Source organism: Fukomys damarensis, unplaced genomic scaffold (assembly GCF_012274545.1).
Source record: "Fukomys damarensis isolate Sample0158 unplaced genomic scaffold, DMR_v1.0_HiC HiC_scaffold_23, whole genome shotgun sequence".
Classification (NCBI taxonomy): domain Eukaryota; kingdom Metazoa; phylum Chordata; class Mammalia; order Rodentia; family Bathyergidae; genus Fukomys; species Fukomys damarensis.
In genome coordinates, this window is record NW_022900935.1 from 18,260,204 (window position 1) to 18,279,950 (window position 19,747).

General features: G+C 39.9%; 1 protein-coding gene and 1 pseudogene across 7 annotated transcripts in view; one reads left to right on the top strand and one right to left on the bottom strand.

Moving 5' to 3' along the window:
- Positions 1–5,672: 5,672 nt before the first annotated feature.
- The window catches only part of Phactr4 (phosphatase and actin regulator 4), an 85,591-nt gene continuing 71,516 nt past the window's right edge, over positions 5,673–19,747 (bottom strand). For all 7 annotated transcript variants that reach the window (XM_019208796.2, XM_010632388.3, XM_010632369.3 and 4 more), the window contains 5 exons: positions 16,387–16,442; positions 15,009–15,070; positions 12,376–12,513; positions 10,243–10,319; positions 5,673–5,724 (listed from right to left, as the gene is read on the bottom strand). In XM_019208796.2, coding sequence (XP_019064341.2) covers positions 5,709–5,724; positions 10,243–10,319; positions 12,376–12,513; positions 15,009–15,070; positions 16,387–16,442 — 349 coding nt within the window. In that variant the 3' untranslated portion in view covers positions 5,673–5,708. The remainder of the gene's footprint in view (positions 5,725–10,242; positions 10,320–12,375; positions 12,514–15,008; positions 15,071–16,386; positions 16,443–19,747) is intronic.
- LOC104867841 lies at positions 10,753–11,274 on the top strand (annotated as a pseudogene).

Sequence of the window (19,747 nt, forward strand, 5' to 3'; positions counted from 1 at the left end):
CAGTTAAGAAATTCGCTAAGGCTTCTGGGATGTACATAGTTGAGCCCCACCCTGGTTTAGAGCCGAGGCCTCTCGCGATACTAGAGCCTAAGAACGAGAGACTTTGCTGGAAAACATAAACACTTCACAGTCGGTTCCTTGGGCTGTGTAATGTGCTCTCAGATTAATTGCCCAAAAGGGTTTAGGAATAAATTTTCAAAACAGCGAAAGATCCATTGAAAAGCAAAATGTCTCAAAAGGGATTGTATCTGGCCTGTCACACTCGAAAAAAAAAAATACAGGACAGGAGTTCTTGTAGGTGCATTGGCTAAAATTAAATGCTTACTGTGCACAATAATGTACTTAATGCCCCTGAGCCATAACCTGAAAACTGGTTAAAGTGGGGGCGCGGGAGTGTTGCTTGGTGATAGGGTGGTTGCCTACCAATAAAGGGCTTGATACGTAATTTTTCATTACACGAAACACGGAAAACCCAACTGATATAAAAGCTTAGGCAATAAAGGACGATGAAGATATGTATTGTAAGGCTTGGAGGTGTAACTCAGTGTTAAGTGCTTTTTCATCTTAGCATCTGAAAAGACAAGGCAAAAAACAAAACCCAAAAAACATGTTAAGTGCTGCACATGTGACAGTATTGTGAGGGTGGGATTCGACAAATACGTTAGCTCAGTAGACGTAGAGCCATTACTGTTGTGCTATCCTAAAAAAAAACACACACACACACACATTTGAGGCCTTCTTTATATTAGATTTTGTGCTGGGTACTATAGTACATTATTTACTGTCACAGGAATTCTAAGACATTAACATGATTATCTAGAACTGCAGTCCCGGGAATCTGGCAGGCTGCGCAGTAGGAGTGCAAATTTAAACCCACTCTGAAATTTGACGAGGGGGCGGGGAGGAGGGAGAGGGTGAATCAGCCCAGATCAGTAGTTCTATAATGTGTCTCAGAGTCCCTGAGACTTCTTTGGGAGTTATCAAGTTAAAACTTCGTCGTGTGTGTGTGTGTGTGTGTGTGTGTGGTGTGTAACAGCTGCACTGCTAGGGAAGATGGTGCACACCTGTAATCACAGCACTCTGGGAGGCCTAGGCTAGAGGATCACAAATTTGAGGACAGCTTGACTAACTTAGTGACTAGCCAGATCTTTCGGTTTTGTTTTTTGAGACAGGGTCTTGCTTTGTAGCCTAGGTTGGCCCGAACTCTTAGCGATCCTTCTGCTCAGTACTCTGGGAGGCAGGAGAACTCCAAATTCAAGCCTTGGCAATTTAGCAATTTAACAAGACTTTTGTCTCAAGATAATATAAAGGCCTGGAGATTTGGCTTAGTATGAAGATCCTGGGAAAGCTTAGTTTCCATCTCTATCACTTCTCCCTCCACTTGTCAGTCATTTAGCTCAACTGCCTGGACTGCATAGGAGCTTAAATTATTTACTGTTATAATTGACTACATGAAGGGAGTGCAGAAAAAGTAGATAGGGTAATAGGTTGAAGCAAAGAGGATAAGAATGATTTTTGGGGGGTAGGGAGAGGATAGGAAAGAGAGATGAAAGAAATGAAGGCAGGAAGGAAGGGGTGTGGGTGTCCAAAACAGGGTGTTTGTTCCTGTCAGATGACACGATGCTTTTGGAGGCAAATTCTTGAGGGGAATAAAGGAACAACAGTCACATAAAGGGATTCCTGCTGTAAGAATCCAGGATGCTTCCTGGTTTCTCTTCATGCTTTGCAGTGCTGGAATTGAACAGAACCTTGAAGAAGTTTAAGCCATATTTAAACTTCAAGGCTACACTTTTACTGTACATTCTTAATTTTACATCTCTATAGCTATTACTTTTTTTTTTTTTTTTTAGTATTGGGGATTGAACCCAGGGCTTTGTATATACTAGGTTAGGCAAGCATTCAGCCTCTGGGCTACATCCTAGCCCTTTTAATTTTTATCATTGTTGTTAATATTACGGGGATTGAACCTACGACCTTTGCGTTACCCTCCCTGCTTTTGAGAGAGGGTTTTGCTATGTAGTTCAGGTTCACCTTGAACTATGTACCCCAGGCTGAACTCCTACTCGTGGTGATCCTCCTGCCTCAGCCTCCCATCTGCTGGGATTACAGGTATGTACTCCTGGCTCCTAGCCTTTTTATTTGGAAAGTGTCTTGTTAAATTTCTAATTGACCAGGTTGAACTTGAACTTGCTATCTTCCTCCCCCCACCTCCCAGACTGCTGAGATTAAAGGTGTGTACCATCACACTCAGCCCTAGAATCTTTTAAATTTTGCCTAAGTCCCAAGTAGCTAGGAGTAGAGGTGTGTGTCACTCCTAAGGCTCCATTTTCATCTTAATTCCTCATCCACTTAGTATCCATTGGACCTCTCCTTTCTTGTGGTTTATCAAGCTTTCCTCTCCTATTATCTAAATCCATTAATTGTTTCAACAAACACTGAGCAATGTGCACTTTCAAAACAGCCCTCTGGAGATGAGCCCCAAAGAGAAATAGCATTTTTGAGAGCATAAAAAGACCAATGACATTAGTAGTTCTGGGTTCATGAGTATTCAAGGTTTCTTTTAAAAGGATATATGGTAAATAAGGCCAGTCTTTCAAATGACCAGTAGAAAGTGAGCTATTGGCACCTGAAAGGAGGATGTGAAGCACGAACCATCCTTTTGTGAGGTCAGCCTGAGGTCCTATTATATGTGGTCCATATGAGTAAATCCATGCAGGGTCAATTGACTGGGATGTAAGTGCTTATCCTCCAGCGTATGCAAAGAATGATTTCCTAATTTGATTTGATCTTGAGAAAACAACTTCACCATAGTTTCTTCACAAATAAGTGAGTACACTACTACTTACCTACCAGGCTGGGGTGGATAAACAGGACAAAGAACCTAGTGCAGTGCCTGGTACATAAGGGATCCACAGGTGACTTCTCTCTGGAACTTATTCTTTTACATGTTTTACAAACATGACTGACACCTCTGGCAGCATTTAATGTCCTGTTATTTCTTCCATCTGCCCATCTACTTCTCTTTTAGGGTCATTAGCAATATAAGTATTTTTTCCCCAGACAGGGTCTTGCTGTGTAGTTCAGGCTGGCTTTCCACTTACTATATATCCCAAGCAGGCCTGAAACTTGAAGCAACCCTCCTGCCTCAGCCTCCCAAGTGTTGGAATTACAGTTGTGCACCATGATGCCTGTTTTTTTTTTTTTTTTTTTTTCCAAGACAGGGTCTCACCATGTAGTCCTGGCCTCAAGACTCATGGTGATCCTTCTGCCTCAGCCTTCTAAGTGTTAGGATCACAGGCGTCTGCCAGCATATTCAGCTTGTGTATCATTTTAAAGCTGGTTTTAATTTTCTGGAATTAAGTAGAATATAAAAGTAAGTACCTCACACGAGAATTGTTTGGTATTTTGAACTTCTAAAATACTTTAATAATAATTAATTTTAATGGGAAGACTGATATACAATGCAATTATTTATTTTACAAGGAGATTCTGTACACCACGGAAGAATCCTGAAGTATAATATACCAGGCTTTTATTTCTTCTTTACATGATTGTGAGCTTCCAATTTAAACAAAAAGAGAACACAAAAATCCATTTTTATATACATGAAAAAGAACAAACAACTGAATGAACTTTACCCCCCCAATATCTTGTTTCAAAAGAACATGAGATTAAAGATGAACCAGATTCCTTGATGGCACAGAGAAGGCAGAAAAGTAGCTTAGAAAATTCAAGCTTGGCACATTAAGGGAAAGAAACACTGAAAAAAAGAGACTCTCAAGCCACAGAGAATGTGGGCATAAGTCAGTCTCCAAACCATGAGACAGAATGATGAGAAATCAAGTTAGTGGTTAATGTGTGGCCACTGTACATCCAAACCTCTAAAGGACTAAGAGTCCTTTTTGATCTTTCCCAGGTACTTAAGCATTAGCAAGTTTTAAGCATATGTGGATCCAGTATCATTTCCATAGCCATTAAACATTTGAAAGTAACTAAGGAATCCAGCCCTCCCCAACAAAAATCTGACTTTAAGATCACTTTTTTTTGTTGTTGCTTTGACCTGATTTTTTTTTTTAAAGATGGGGTCTCACTGTACTCAAACTTGTGGTGATCCTCCTGTGTCAGCCTCCTAAGTGCTAGGATTACAGGTGTATGCCACCACGCCTGGCTGACCTGATATTCTGATTCTTTGACAAGTGTGATGTGGACATGAAGAGAGAGAAATCTGCTGAAAGATTACATACTGAACAAATGACAGAGACAACAAAATAATTCAGAAGAAATTTATGAAACAGACACAATTTCTAAACATTAAAGTAAAGAAAAAAAAAGCCACATTCATTACTTAAATAGAAACTATTTTTCTTTTCCACTTACAGTGTGGACAGGAATTAAGAAGCAAATAGTGAGGCTGTTTGGTTTTCAATGAAAATTCAAGGAAAGGACCAAACCTGTTTTAGGAAACTATACTAATACATATTACAAATATAAACTGGGGTGAGGGCTGAGCCAACACCTAGGCAGTAACCACACTGGTACAGTGTGGAAGAGGAAAGGTGAGTGAGGTGGAAGCTGCCAGTTAGGAGAGGACAGTGGTAGAGTGAAGAGGGAATGTGCAGCAGGAGACAGAAACTCCACTGAGATACGAGGGGCAGAGGGCATGACTGTGCCTCTCCTTTGTACTTCTCCAAACACCTTCTCATAGCCAGCTTAGGACCTTGCTGTGATTCTGGCTGGAAGTGTGAGGCTGACAGCACACAAGTGCTCCCACAGAGTACACACAACTCTGTTTACTGGGGAGAATGTATCTATTGGTTGAAGTGATTTACAGTATCATTTGGTACAATAAAAATAAAACTGCCTTTACAATATAAGCCACAGGTCAGTTTTCTGCCAAGTTGGCATTAATATTAAGGCCTTTTTCTTATTTTTGTATATAGAAAACATATGTTGTTTTTCATGTGATCAACCTGCATTCTAATTGCAGCTCAGACTGTCTAGTAGACAGTAAAAGTGTAAAATCCCAGAAATTTTCAAGATCACTTTAAAATAAAAACAGGGATGACAAGTGCCAAAAAAGGAGGAACATGTGAGACCTCGAGGTTCCTCTCAAGCTTGAGGACTATATTGCTGCGTCACAAGAAGTTTAGTGAAATACTTTCAAGTGACAGCCAGTATGGGACAAAGGCTTCCTCTGGAAGTGGCATCCCTTTACCAAAAGGCTGAGGTCTCCGCAGGATTTTCCTTACCATCAACTGGGTTTGAGAGGAAATTTAGTGCCTGCATAAGTGGGTCTCATAGTCACAGGAGGGCAGGTAAGGCTAATGGTGCAAACTGTGCCTCAGCACAGGCAGTCATTGTGGGGCAGGGGTGTGGTGAAGCCAATACAACTTGGAACTTGAAAGTGGTCCAGAACTTTGGTGGCTGTGAGGGAAAACCCCTCAAGTATGCTGCAAAGAAAAGTTCAAAATCACTGACAGTGTTTGGCACAGCCCCAAGGGCAGCACATGAAAATCCATTCCAGTGAAAAGCTACATTTGTAGGAGTGCTGTTTACTCCAGAACCAGATCCCAGAGGGTAGAATTCTGGCAGTGCTGGGAAGTGCTGAAGCTCCCTCCACGTCACTCCAGAGGCAAGCTGCAAAGCAACCCTGTTTTTTTTTTTTTTTTTTTGGGGGGGGGTCGTTTAGTTCCTCTCAAACTTCACGATCATGGACGATGGTAGCTAAAACAGATGATAAAAACAAAAACAAAAACAAGTTACTAGATAACAGGTTACTATGTCTCTCCTCCACTCTATTTTTATTATTGTTTTCATTGTGAGACATATATTTTTGTTTTGCAGCATTAAATAGGATTAAAATCTGCAAGATGGACTGGGGATTTAGCTCAGTGGTGCTGTGCCTGCCTCGCAAGCACAAGGTCTTGAGTTCAATTCCCAGCACCGAAAAAAAAATCAATGCAAGAAATACTACATATAGTGGGAGAAATGTGAGCTAGCTGTGTTAGACAATAAGCATATAAGTCAGCGTCCCTAACTCAAGGATGTAGATGAAGGTGAGACATCAATATTCTGTAGGTTCTACTGGCCTTCAAAAGCATTGAGAGGAGGGCCGGGGATTTAGCTCAGTGGCACCATGCCTGCCTTGCAAATGCAAGGTACTGAGTTGAATCCCCAGTACCAAAAATTTAATTTGGAGACTGGATCTTGATAAACTGGCATCCTCCTTAGTCTCCCAAGTAGATGAGATTACAGTCACTATGACTATTTAATTCATGTGCTCATTAGTTTCTTTGCTGTTAGTCTCTTCATCCTTCCATATTATCTTCCATAGTTCTACTAGTGCTCATTTGGAAATACACAGAATTTTCTAGTTTTATTTTTTGGTACTGGAGATCGAACTCGGGACCTTGTGCTTGCGAGGCAAGTGGCAACACCACTTAGCTAAATCCCTGGCAAGGATTTTATACTTCTAAATTTCCAGTGGTTCCAACATCCTAACATAATAGATAAAGCTCTTCTTTTCTTTCTTTCTTTTTTTTTTTTTTGGTACCAGGGATGGCACCACTGAACTAAATCCCTGGCCCTTTTTCTTTTTTTATAGTCTTGGGGCTAGAAATCAGAGGAGCTCCATTATTGAGTTGTATTCCCAGTCCACTTTATTTTATTTACTTATTTTTTGGTATCGGGGATCGAACTCAGGACCTTATGTTTGCCAGGCAGACACAGGCACCGAGCTAAATCCCCGGCCCCATTTTATTTTATTTAAGACAGTGTCTGGCTAAGCTGTTCAGGAACTTGAACTTGATTCTCCTGTATCAGCATTCCTAAATGCTGGAATTATAGGTGTGGATGTCACCTGAGGCAAAGCTCATCAAAGTGGGACTGTAACCCATCTTTCTGCATATCTTCACCACAATGCCCCACAAATCATGTTTTAACTACATGCACTTTCCACCTCCCATAGCTTCACTTATGCTGGTCCTGCTGTTTGCAGTGCTTTTTCCTTCCATTTTGTTCAGATGAATTTCTCTATGATTCTTCTTTTGCAGGAACTATTTTTTTTTTTACTTCATTCACTATAGCATGTTATTTACTATTATTGTTGACAACAAAAAGTTAACACTGACATCGCCATGAAATGTGAGAATTCTGGTATGATTCTTGGCATACTGACTCAGGCATTTATTATTTTGATTGTATTGTAATTAGTAATACCTGGGTCTTTTGCCAAACTATACTAAGAAATCCTTCAAGGCATGCATAGTTTGTTATTTGTGTTCATATTACATTATGCTACATATTACAATGTGCTCTCAATGTTTTGAGAGGGGTTATCACTATACTAGGAATTTACTACTGCCACTCTCATCACAGTTCAGTACCAAAATTTTTGTAATCAATATAATCATTTACATGTATGGTGATAGAAAAACACAATTATGTCCTTCTTTAGATAGCAAACTTGGTAATTATTTTCTTATTTAATTTTAGGTTCTGTTCAGAGAGTAATATAAAGATAACTTTCACTGCCAGACATGGTGGTGTACACCTGTAATCCCAGCATTCTGAGAGGCTGAGGTAGGAGGGTAGCAAGTTTGAGATCAACCTGGTTAACTTAAACCTGTCTCAGAATGAAAAAGAAAAAGTGCTGGCATGTAGCTCAGTGAGAAAGCTCAGGTTAAAAAAAAGGAAAATATATAACTTTCACTGCTACCATTTATCAGTACCTCTTTTCTCTATCCCTCTGTTCTTCCCTCTCTTCCTTCTACTTGTTTAGTTTTTGAGACAAGGTCTTGCTGTGCAGCCCAGGATGGCCTCAAACTCACAGTGATCCTGCCTCAGTCTCCCAAGTGCTGGGTCTAGAGGCATGAGCCACCACACCTGGCCTTATTATTTATTTATTGAGCCAAGGTCTCCATGTGTAGTCAGACTGGCCTTTAACTTGCTATATAGCCTAGGCTGGCCTTCAATTTATGATCCTCCTGTCTTAGCTGCCCAACTACTGGGATTACAAGTGTGGGATTTGAGGGGGATAGTACTGGGGATCAAACCCAGGGGTGCTGAACCACTGAGCTAAATCACAGTCCTTTTTATTTTTTATTTTGAGACAGGATCTCGCTAAATTGCCCAGCAGGACTCAAACTACTTGATATTCTGCCTCACTCTCTCAGTGCTGGGATTGTATGCAGTGTCATGTTGCACCTAGTTTAGCTGATTATATACAATGCTGGTTCCTAAATCATAATAGTTATTTCAAATCAAAATACTACTTAGCTTGTTTCATGAAAATAAATAATTAAAATGAAGTTCATACACCAAGTTGGTAAGAACTGTGCTAGAAAGGACTAAAACCACATAGTGTAAGATCTTGTCTAATTTAGCAGTCTCTTCATCTTTAAACTATGAAGGTAAGATGCAAGAAAGATTACTCCATGGCTCTGAAGTTCCTTTCTATTCTATTTGAAATTATTATTCATTCCTTTCTGTAAATACTGGTTCTGTAACCTATTGGCAAGTTAAGTTATTTAAGGATTTGTACTCCTTTTTTTTTTGTACCAGAGATTGAACTCAGGACCGTGCACTTGTGAGACAGGTGGCAGCACTGAGCTAAATGCCTGGCCCAAATTATTTAAGGATTTGAATCTCCATTTCTTAACTGATAAAAATGGGGATATTAACCTATTTTTCAAGTTTACGGAAAATATTTAATATACAAGGACTGATAAAAAATAGAGTTTAAGGCTGGGTGTGGTGGTGCACACCTGTAATGCCAACACTTGGGAGGCTGAAGTAGGAGGATTGCTGTGAGTTTGAGGCCTGCCTGGAATACGTAGTGAGTTCAAGGCCAGCCTGAACCACATAGTGAGACCCTGTCTCAAAACACCAAAACAAACAGAAAAACAAAAACAAAAAAAATCACAAAATACTTCCCTGTCTTTTGTTTCCTTTTTTTTGGGGGGTACTGGGTACGGAACTTAGGACCTTGAGCATTCAAGGTAGGCAGCAGTGCCCCTGAGCTAAATCTCTGGCCCCACTTCCCTGCCATCAAACACAGTTATCCTATTGTTCTTACCCCTACCTTCCTTCCTTCCTTCCTTTCTGAGACACAGTGTCCCCGTGTGGTTCAAGCTGGCCTTTAATTCTTGGCAATCCCCCTATCTCAGCCTCAGTGCTGGAACTACAGGTGTGTCTCTTGTCACTTTCTGAAGCAGTTGTGGAAGTCTTCTTGTATGAGTATCTTTACAAGGTGTGATCAAAACTGTGGCGCCTGCTGCTGAGTGATATCCAATGGAAAGGCAGGTTGTAAAAACATTATAGCATATCTTCACCCACCTTATTCACCAGCTCTGGCTCCTCCTCAGTCAAAATGACCATGAAAGGTAAGCATTTTAAATCAATTCGAGATATCCAGGTAGACATGCTAGCATAACTAATGATAACTAGGAAAGAGGACTTCCAGAACTGCTTCAGAAAGTGGCAAGAATGATAGGATAGCGGCTGGGGATTTAGTTCAGTGGTTCCACCATCTGCCTCACAAGCACAAGGTCCTGAGTTTGATCTCTGGTACCACAAAGAAAAAAGAAAGAATGATAGGATAAATGTGTTGGAAGTGAGGAGGAGTATTTTGAGAGGGACTGAAGGCACTGAGTCTTATTTATTTATTGAGACAGGGTTTCACTATGCAGTTCAGTTTGGCCTTGAACTCTTCCTCCCTCTGCCTTCTGAATGATGGGAATACGGTCATGTGCTACTATTCCTGGCTTCAGCTAATGTGTGTTTTACTGTACTACATTTAAAAAAATTTAAGTATTCATCATATTCTTTGATCACACCTCATACATAAAAATGCCAAACTCAGAGTAGGTATATACTATTGACTCTTATTTCTCTTCCTTTTTTCTGAATGTAGTATTTTTAAAATTTTTTTTCCTCATTGAATTTATTAATACATTTTAGGTATACAGTACAGTTACATTCATTACTGGGATCTTGTACCTTTACATGACAGGTCTTGGTTCTCTTTTTTTCCCCATGTCCCTGCCCTCCCTTCACCCCTCTTCCCTCCCCCTTTACAAAAACTTCATTTCCATTTTTTCATTTTCTCGTATTTTTTCCTTTTGAAGTAGTCTTATAATCATCACTTTCTTTTAATGATATCATCAGATTTCTTCGTATTTGAACAACTCTGATATATATGTTTTAGTTGGCTGTTAACAGTTGAGTCTTTTGGGGTCTTACCGTGTGAAATGTTTGCTGTCTTCATGTACCTCCATCTCTGAACTTTTAAATTCATTTAATTCTTTTCTTATGGCAGCCTGTAGAGTAGAAATAAAAAGATGTCATCATCTTCTGTCTGCTACCATACTACAGTGGGACTTGCTATCTAATCTCTATTTTACTTAACATTATGAGTCATGCAACCCCAGCAAGGCAACCAGAGGGAGGAAAGAAGTGAGCTCAACACATTGAGCACTGCTCTGAGCCTGATTCATATCACTTTCCCTGATACCATTCATCTCATGATAAACCTAAAAACTCAAGTTAAATGTTTTTCCCATTACAGAAATAAAGTATCAATAACTATTAAAATTTACCACATATCTCCCAATCATCACCACCTTTAAAAATGTGTTTTCTCTTTCCCCAGCTGCTGCCAAGGCATTGAGTTCTTTTGAGGGAGCTAAAGTCCAACTGGGGTGAGGCACTCACTTCATCCTGTGACTAGCACTGTGCCCAGTAGCCCACACCATGGCCTCTATCTCTGAGCTTGCCCACATCTACTCTGCCTTTATCTTTCACAAGGACGACAAGGTGACTGTCAAAGAGGATAAGACCTATGCCCTTTTTAAAGCGGCTGGTGTCAATGTTGAACCTTTCTGGTCTGGCTTGTTTGCAAAGGCCCTGGCCAATGTCTACATTGGGAGCCTCATCTGTACAGGCTGGTGAACCTGTTCCTGCAGCTGATTCTGCACCTGCAGGAGGCCCTGCCTCTCCAATGCTACTGCCCCAGCTGAGAAGAAAGTGGAAACAAAGAAGTATCTGAGGAATCTGATGATGACATGGGCTTTGGTCTTTTTAAGTAAACCTAATGGGGGGGTGGTACTGGAGATTGAACTCAGGACCTTGTGCTTGCAAGGCAGGCGTGGTGCCACTGAACTAAATCCCTGGCCCTATATAAACCTCATTTTTAACATGTTCTATAAAAATTGAACAGTTGAAAAAAAAAAAGTTTTATGCTAGGTGTGGTGATGCATACCTATAATCTCAGCACTAGGGAGGCTGAGGTAGGAAAAATGGCAAGAATTTGAGCCCAGCCTGGACTACATATTGAGACCCTGTCTCAAAACAACAAAAAACAGAGAGGCAATATAGCTCAGCTGGTAGAGCATTGCCCTAATGTATATGAAGCCCTAGTTTTGATCCCCAGCACTACAAAAAACAAAATAAAACCAAACAAAAAACAAACCTGAGCTGGGCATGATGGCAGTAGTGGCAGGAGGATTGCAAATTCAAGCCCAGCCTGGGTAACTTAGCAACTTAGTGAGACTCTGTTTCAAAAAGAAAGACAAAATAATCTCAGCTATCAAGATGCTGAGGCAGGAGGATCACCACAAGTTTGAAGCCTGCCTGGGCTACATAATGAGTTCAAGGTCAGCCTGAATTACATAGTGAGACTCTATCTCAAAACCAACCAAAGAGCAACAAAAAAATCCCTGAAAAGCCCACCCAAAACCCCAAAATGTGTTTTATTTGCTTGTAGTTTTTTTTTTTTTTCTATACTCGGAATTGAACTCAGGACCTTGTGTTTGCCATGCAGGTGCAGTGCCTCATTGAGCTACATCCCTGGCCTCTTTTTTCTCTATGTACTTCAGGCTGGCCTTGAAGTTACTTTGTAGTACAGGTTGTCCTCAAACTCACGGTGATACTCCTGCCTCAGTCTCCCGAGTGCTAGGACTATAGGTGTGTACCAACATGCCCAGCCTTCCTTCAAGTTATTTTACTTTACAATATAGCTTTTTATTTTCAGTGGGTTGGTAGTAGAGTTATTAGTAAAAGGTTTGGTTGTATAACATGGCATTTTGCATACTGACTTGAAACTTAACATCATATCAAAACCAGAAGCTTAGGGCCAGGGATTTAGCTCAGTGGTTCCACCACCTGCCTTGTAAGCACAAGGTCCAGAGTTTAATCCCCAGTACAAAAAACAAAACAAAACAAAAACTAGAAGCTTTGTTTATGGTTCCCTTTCTAGCCAGGATCATGTATTGTTCAAAGAAAAGTAGAAAGAGAGGGAGGGTGGAAAGAGGGAAGAAGAAAAGGAGGAAGAGGAGGAGGAAAAGGAGAGAGAATACATAAGCATTTCATAGTAACCTTGTCAGCAGGGGTCAGTTTCGTCCAAGGTTTGTCAGCTCGTCGGTCATAGTCTTGAGCATCTGTTACCTCCACATATTCATTAAATCTCAGAATCTTCCGGGCAAGGAGTTCAGCCACAGTTGGCCTTTGACTAAGCTGAAAGAAAGGGAACCTCTTAGCTCATCATGCCAGGAATTGGCCACCAATCATTCACTGAAATTACTTTTAATCTTCACTGAACACTGCAATCCCTTGGGTCTTTAACCATAATTAGTTCCTGGGTCCCATCCCCAGAGATTTCTGGGTATTAAGAGATTTTTGTCTTATCTCATCTTTATTTTTTAGCACTTCACTGCAAGGTTAAAACTGAAAACAAAACAAAACAAAATGACGGAGAACTACTGCTATAATTTAGTGCTTCTCAAATTTTAATATACCTACAAATCACCTGCAGATCTGGTTAAAATTTAGATTCTGGCCTGGGCTCAGAGGCAGTGAGTAAACTTTCGATGTTTAAGACTCTTGAGTTCAATCCTTAGCAATAAAAACGAAAAATTGAGGGCCTGGGATTTAGCTCAGTAGTTCAGCCTACCTCGAAAGCATTAGGGCCTGAGTTCAGTTCCCCAGTACCAAAAAAAAAAGAACGAGTGAATGAATAAATGAATAAAATGTGGTGTGCTTGCCAGGCAGGTGGCAGCACCACTGAGCTAAATTTCTGGCCCGGTAAGTATGTCTTAAAAACTCCTAGGAGGTGCTGATGCTCTTGGTCCAAGGCCCACATTTTGAGTAGTAAAACCTTTTTATTTGTTTGTTTGTTGGTATAGGGGATTGAACTCACCACTGAGCTTAATCTCTGGCCCTTGTTTGTTTTGAGATAGGGTCTTGATGTTCAGGTGGGCCTGAACTTACTATGTCATCCAGGCTGGCCTGAATTCATGGTGATCCTCCTGCCTCAGCCTCCCAAGTGCTAAGATCACAGGTGTGCACCATCACCCCTGACTTGTGCCATCAGGCCCAGCTGGGTAGTAGAACTCTTACACATTTTATTTCAACATCAGTAGTGCCCAAGATAGGTAGCAAGTTATGATAAGGTCATACAATCAGGTAACCTGCTCAACACGAAGTCATGAAGTCCAGCCATGGCCTCTAATTATCAAGTATAATCACTTCATTCCAAAAAAAGGAAGTAGGATAAATCAAGAAAAGAGTATCTAGATCTTTTCTGGGGATTCTTGTAAGGTTATGAAACTCAGGGGAAAAAAAAAAAAAAAAAAAAAACTCAGACAAGACCACAAAATCTATAGGAGGCAATTTGAAACTTTTGGTGAGAAAGAAAAAAGAAAGGGATTAATCTCAGTGATAACACAGGTCAAGCACAGAAAAGGTTCTACCCTAACTGATCTAGAACCAAGGCAGAAAATCATTGTTTTTCATACTTTTAAGTATTAGTTAGGGTTATTTCAATTTTTTCACAGATTAGAAAATAACCAGTTTGTTTTGCAAAACTATTGAATATTCCATACCCCTCCTGTTATTTTCTCTACACATCAAGAAGTTTTACAGGGTTAGGGGTGTAGCTAAATGACACAGTGCCTCCCATGTGCAAGGCCCTGAGTTTGATCCCCAGCACCAGAGGGAAAACAAAAACAAAAACAAACCAAAGCAAAACAAAAACTTCCTCAAAACTTCAAAACAAAGAAATAATACCAAGTTTTTTTTGTTTTGTGTTTTTGTTTTTTGAGACAGGGTCTTGCTATGTAGTTCAGGCTAGCTTTGAACTCATGGTGATCTTTCTGCCTTAGCCTCCTTAGTGATCGGATTACAGGCTTGTGCCACAATGCCGGCAAAGTCTATATCAAAATCCTAGGTCTATGAAATAAAAGGTAAAAATTTATCAAACACCTTTTTGTGCCAAGCCTTTTAAAAATATTAAAAATGAGGGCCAGGGATATAGCTCAGTGGTTCTGCCACCTGCCTTGCAAGCACAAGGACCTGAGTTCAATCCCTGGTACCAAAAAACAAACAACAACAACAACAACAAAAATGAAGCCAGGCATGGTTATAATCCTAGCACTCAGGAGACTGAAGCAGGAGGATCAACATGAGTTTAAGACCAGTCTGGGGTACACAGTGAGACCCTGTCTCAAAAACAACAACAACACCAAAAAACCCAAAAAACCCCAATCCTCTTTCATGAAAGACAGGAAGAAAAAAGCTCTTGATAATATATAACTTTCTACACATATTTATTTTCATAGCAATTGATGGCACCATAAATCAAGTTCATTTATTTCTTTTCTTTTTTTTTTTTGTACCGGATATTGAACTCGGGACCTTGTGCTTACAAGGCAGGTGCAATGCCACTGAGCTACACCCCTGTTAATTTCTTTCTTTCTTTTTTTTGTTTTTTTTTTTTGAGACAAGGTCTCACTATGTAGTTGAGACTGACCTGGAATTCACTATGTAGCCCAGGCTGGTCTTGAACTCGTTCCTGCCTCAGCCTCCTGAGTGCCAGGACTACAGGCATGTGCCTCCACGCCCGGCCCAAATTCATTTATTTCTAATCAAACAGATCATCCAAATACAAGACTTATATACAAGACATATAATCAGTAGACAGACTGAAATAAAAAGAAAATAGAAAGCAGTACCTTTCTAGTAAGCCGACGTTTAATCTCTCGTTTTTCTGCCTGACGATCAGCTTCGTTTTTAGCTACAGTTGACAGAAAAAATAATACTACTTCAAAATGGCAATTTGAATAATAAACATTTTAGTATTAACAGCATAGCTGTTTCTTATGGGTCCAATTTGGTACCTATATACTGCCTGTGAAGCTAAGAAGTCTCTTAAATTTTTAAACAGTTTTATTTATTTATTATTATTATTATTATTTTCTTTTTGGTTTTTTTGAGACAGGGTTTCACTATGTAGTTGAGACTGTAAATAGTTTTATTTTTATATTTTTTTACCCCACCCCTATACAGTTTTATAACTACCTACAATAGTCTTTACATTTGCTTCCTGGTCTGTCAAGCTGCAAATATTTACTACGTGTTCTTTAAGAAAAAGTTTACAGAGTATTGCTCAAGAGTGACTTATAAGAATGGACAATGGAGATCACACCAAGTTTCACACAATGTGTCTCTAAGGCACTTGCATGTTAAAATTCACTAAGTTGTGCACATCCAGATAGTGCTAAGAGAGCAAGCAATGGAATGGGTAGACTCAGTATGCATACAAACAATTCCAGAGACACCTAAAGCTCTTCAATGAGGAGGTTTTTTTTTTTTTCTTTTCTTTTTCCTGGTACAGGGGATTGAACTCAGGACCTTTTGAGTGCCATGAAGGCATGGTACCGCTGAGCTAAATCCCCAGCCTCCACTGAGGAGTTTTTGGTACTGGGGATCAAACTGGGAACCTTGTACTTGCAAGGCAGGGGGCGGAACCACTGAGCTAAATCCCCGGCCCACCACTGAGGTATTTTTTAAGGCCAAACATCACATTAACTTTTGGAAAAACACATCAAATTGGTACTAGGACAATATCTCTGGAAATTATTTATGAACATAGACAACAAATTAAGTACAGGGTTGAATTTGGTGGCTGTAGAGACAAGAAAGTCTAAGAGCCCTTGAGCACATGCCTATAATCCCAGCACTTGGGAAGAAGAAATAACAGCAGGATAAAGATTATGACACTGGGACTTACACTGGTACCCAAAGACAAACAAAAGTGGGTTATACATCCCATATATTGTCAAATGCTCTGAAATGCCCAAGGCAGTCCCAGAATACTATGAGAACTTTAAAACAAAATTTTCTGGATTATCAGAGTATCCTAAACAATACCCTGATAACATCTTCCACAGGAAGCTTGGGAGAATTCCATTCCCTTCAGGAAAGGATATTCTCCCTTGGCTGGAACACTCTTCCCTTGGTCCTTACAGCAAATTTTTCATTTTTCTTTTATGTATATGGAAATTGTATGCAAAGAAAGTCTGTAAACTTGACTTCCCTAGCTGAACTCACGTTGCAGTATATTGCGTTGTTCCAGTTCTTCTGGTGTAGGTCTTTGACTCAGTCGCCTATAGGAGATAAAAAAGGGTATTTATGTGAAATTGGTCTATAGAGCTTGGCATTGTGCACACCTGTAATTGCAGCACTTGGGAGCTCAGTCAGGAGGAGTGACTCCAGTTCGAGGTCAGCGTGGGCTACACAACTCAAGGCCAGCCTGAACTATATACGAGACTTTGTCTCAGAAAACAAAACACTTCTTAATCATGTTTATAAGGTTTTGTGGGTCATAGTCTGTATTAATCCCCCCAAATTTTTTCAAATATATTTTATTTACTTTTCGGATTATTATTATTGATTACTTAGGACAAAGTCTCGCTATGTAGTTCAGGCTCGCCTTGAACTCACTCTGTAGCCAAGACTGACTTTGAATTTATAGTGATCCTCCTCTAGAGTGCTAGGATTACAAGGGCATGACACCACATCCAGCTCACTTTTCTGATTATTTATGAAACAATTTTCACATTGAAAGTTCTAATACAGATATGACATAGAGCAAGCAAGATTCTAGTTCTAGTTCTGAGTTATTGCCACAAAATAGGTCAGACTTGCTGATTGTTTTCTCACACAACTATAATCCCAGCATTCAAGAAGCAGAGGCAAGAGAATAATGAGTTCAAAATTAAGTTGGATTAAGTAGGATTAAGTTGGGTGTGATGCACATACCTATGATCCCAGTACTTGATTTTTTTTGAGACAAGGTCTCACTATGTAGTTGAGACTGACCTGGAACTCACTATGTAGCCCAGGCTGGTCTCAAACTCACAGTGATCCTCCTGCCTCAGCCTCCTGAGTGCTGGGATTACAGGCACATGCTACAACGCCTGACTGATCCCAGTACTTGAGAGGCTGAGGCAGGTGGTAGCTGTGAGTTCGAGGTCAGCCTAGGCTGTATAGCAAGAGCCTGATCTCTGAAAATTAAAAAAAAAAGCAAAACAGGGCCAGGGATTTAGCTCAGTGGTGCCACTGCAAGTTTCATCCCCAGTACAAACAAACAAACCAAAAACCAACCAAACAAACAAAAACCAAAGCCAAACAAAAGATTAGCCTGGGAATACAGAGTGAAGTCCAGGTCAGCCTGGGGTACCAGGAAAGACCCTGTCTTAAAAAAACAAAAACAATCATACACAATGAAACCCTAAATTGGGGGGTCGTCAAGGAAGGTGATGCGGATGGGGGTAGAGGTGGTAAAAGTATATATGTGCACGTTTTGTGCCAAAATGAAATCTATTAATCTATAAAACCAATAGGTACTAATGAAAAAATGTGGGAAAATGTCACTAATCCTCACATATCATTATCATTATTATTATTATTATTATTATTGTACTGGGGATAGAACTCAGGTCCTTACACTTGAGAGGTAGGTGGCAGAACCACTGAGTTAAATCCCTGGTCCCAACATCATATTATTTTTAAAAATCCCACAAAAATAAAATAAAAATGGGTCAGAGTGGCACATCCTTGTAATCCCAGGCCTTGGGAAGCTGAGGTAGAAACATTTTGAGTTCTAGGCCAGTTTATGCTATTTATGAAGACTGTGTCTCAAAAACCAAACAAACCAAAAAAAACCCCAAAAGGGCTGGGGATGTTACTCAGTGGCAGAGGGCTCGCCTAGCATGTGTGAGGCTGGGTTCAATCCCCACTACTGTAAAACCAACAACAAAAACTAGATATTATTGGGATGTTTCATGAAATTGAATATAGACAGTATACTAAATAAAAACATTGTATTGGGGCCGGGGATTTAGCTCAACGGTTTGGTGGTCTGCCTTGTAAGAGCAAGGACCTGAGTTCAATTTCTGGTACCAAAAAAAATAAATAAATAAATAAAATAAATAAAACATTGTATTGATGTTATATTTCCTGAATTTGGTGAGTAAGCTGTGGGTATGTAAGAGAATGTCTTTGTAACAAGATCACATGCTGACTGGGATTTAGTTCAGTGTTGCCTCTACCTGCCGTGCAAGTACAAGGTCCTGAGTTTGATCCCTGGTACCAAAAAAATCACATTCTGAAGTACTTAGGCGTAAAGAATTACGGTGTAGGTACAAGATCCCAATGATAAAGTAACTGTATTGTTTGTTTTAAATGTACCAATAAACTTAATGGGTTAAAAAAAAAAAAAGAATAACAGTGTTGAGGGAGTCAGGGACTTAGCTCAGTGGTGCTGCTACTCCTGGCTTGCCAGTGCAAAGTCTTGAGTTCAATCTCCAGTACTGAAAAGGAAAAAAAACAAAAACAAAAACTGTGCCTGCCTCACAAGGGCAAGGTCCTGAGTTTGATCCCTGGTACAAAAAAAAAAGAATTGCAATGTTTACAATTTATTTTCAGATGGCCTTAGGAAAAAAGAAAAGAATGTATAAAAGTATACATTCACAGAAAAAGTGAGCACAATAACCAAATATGGAAAAAAGCAAATATGGAAATGTTAACCCTTTTAGGTGAAAGGTATTTATTTTTCAACTTTTCTGTAGGTTGAAATTTTTTTAAATAAAGTGAATGAATGAATAAATAAATATATATGTGGGCCAGGGTTTTAGCTCAGTGGTGCCACCGCCTGCCTCGCAAACTCAAGGACCCAAGTTCGATACCTGGTACCAAAATTAAAAAAAAAAAAAAAAAGTAAAGGCCAGCCCTACCACCTTCCCCACAAAGACTTTTTGGTATCACATCCACAATTATATCTACCAATCTGACTTCTAGATTGGTGACCTCTGAGTTATGGACACTGTCAGAGCAAGGAGAGGCCTCTACTTCCCCTCTTTCCAATCACCCATAATTTCAACAGTAGTCAGAGCACAAAGGTCATACAGATTGGCCATTATGTTAAAGTAAAGAAGTCACAGAGATGGGACAGGGATTTAGCTCAGTGGTGCCACCTGCCTCACAAGTGCAAGGTCCAGAGTTTGATCCCTGATACCAAAACAACAACAAAAACAAAACAAGCCACAGAGAATGATTTCAGGATCCAAAAGGTGTCTACTGGAAGACAAGGGGCCAAACTTGTCTCTAGAGACCCATCCAAGAGTTATTTTGTAGCGACCCATCAAAGAGTTCTACCTTCTTATCCTTTCTCTATTGGAAGAAATTATCTTCGCCAGGCAAATACCTGTCTATCTACCTGGACACTTAAAGGACCTATTTAATATTTAGGAAGCTGCCCTGTATTTAGTTTTTCTATAATTTCTGTTCTAGTTGACTTGAAAAATATACTAATATTTTGAAAGGGAGCTGTTACATGGAATATTTCACATGTAAACTGTGTGATAAATTGGGTTAGCTCTTCATGCTTTAACAAGTGGGTAAAAAAAAA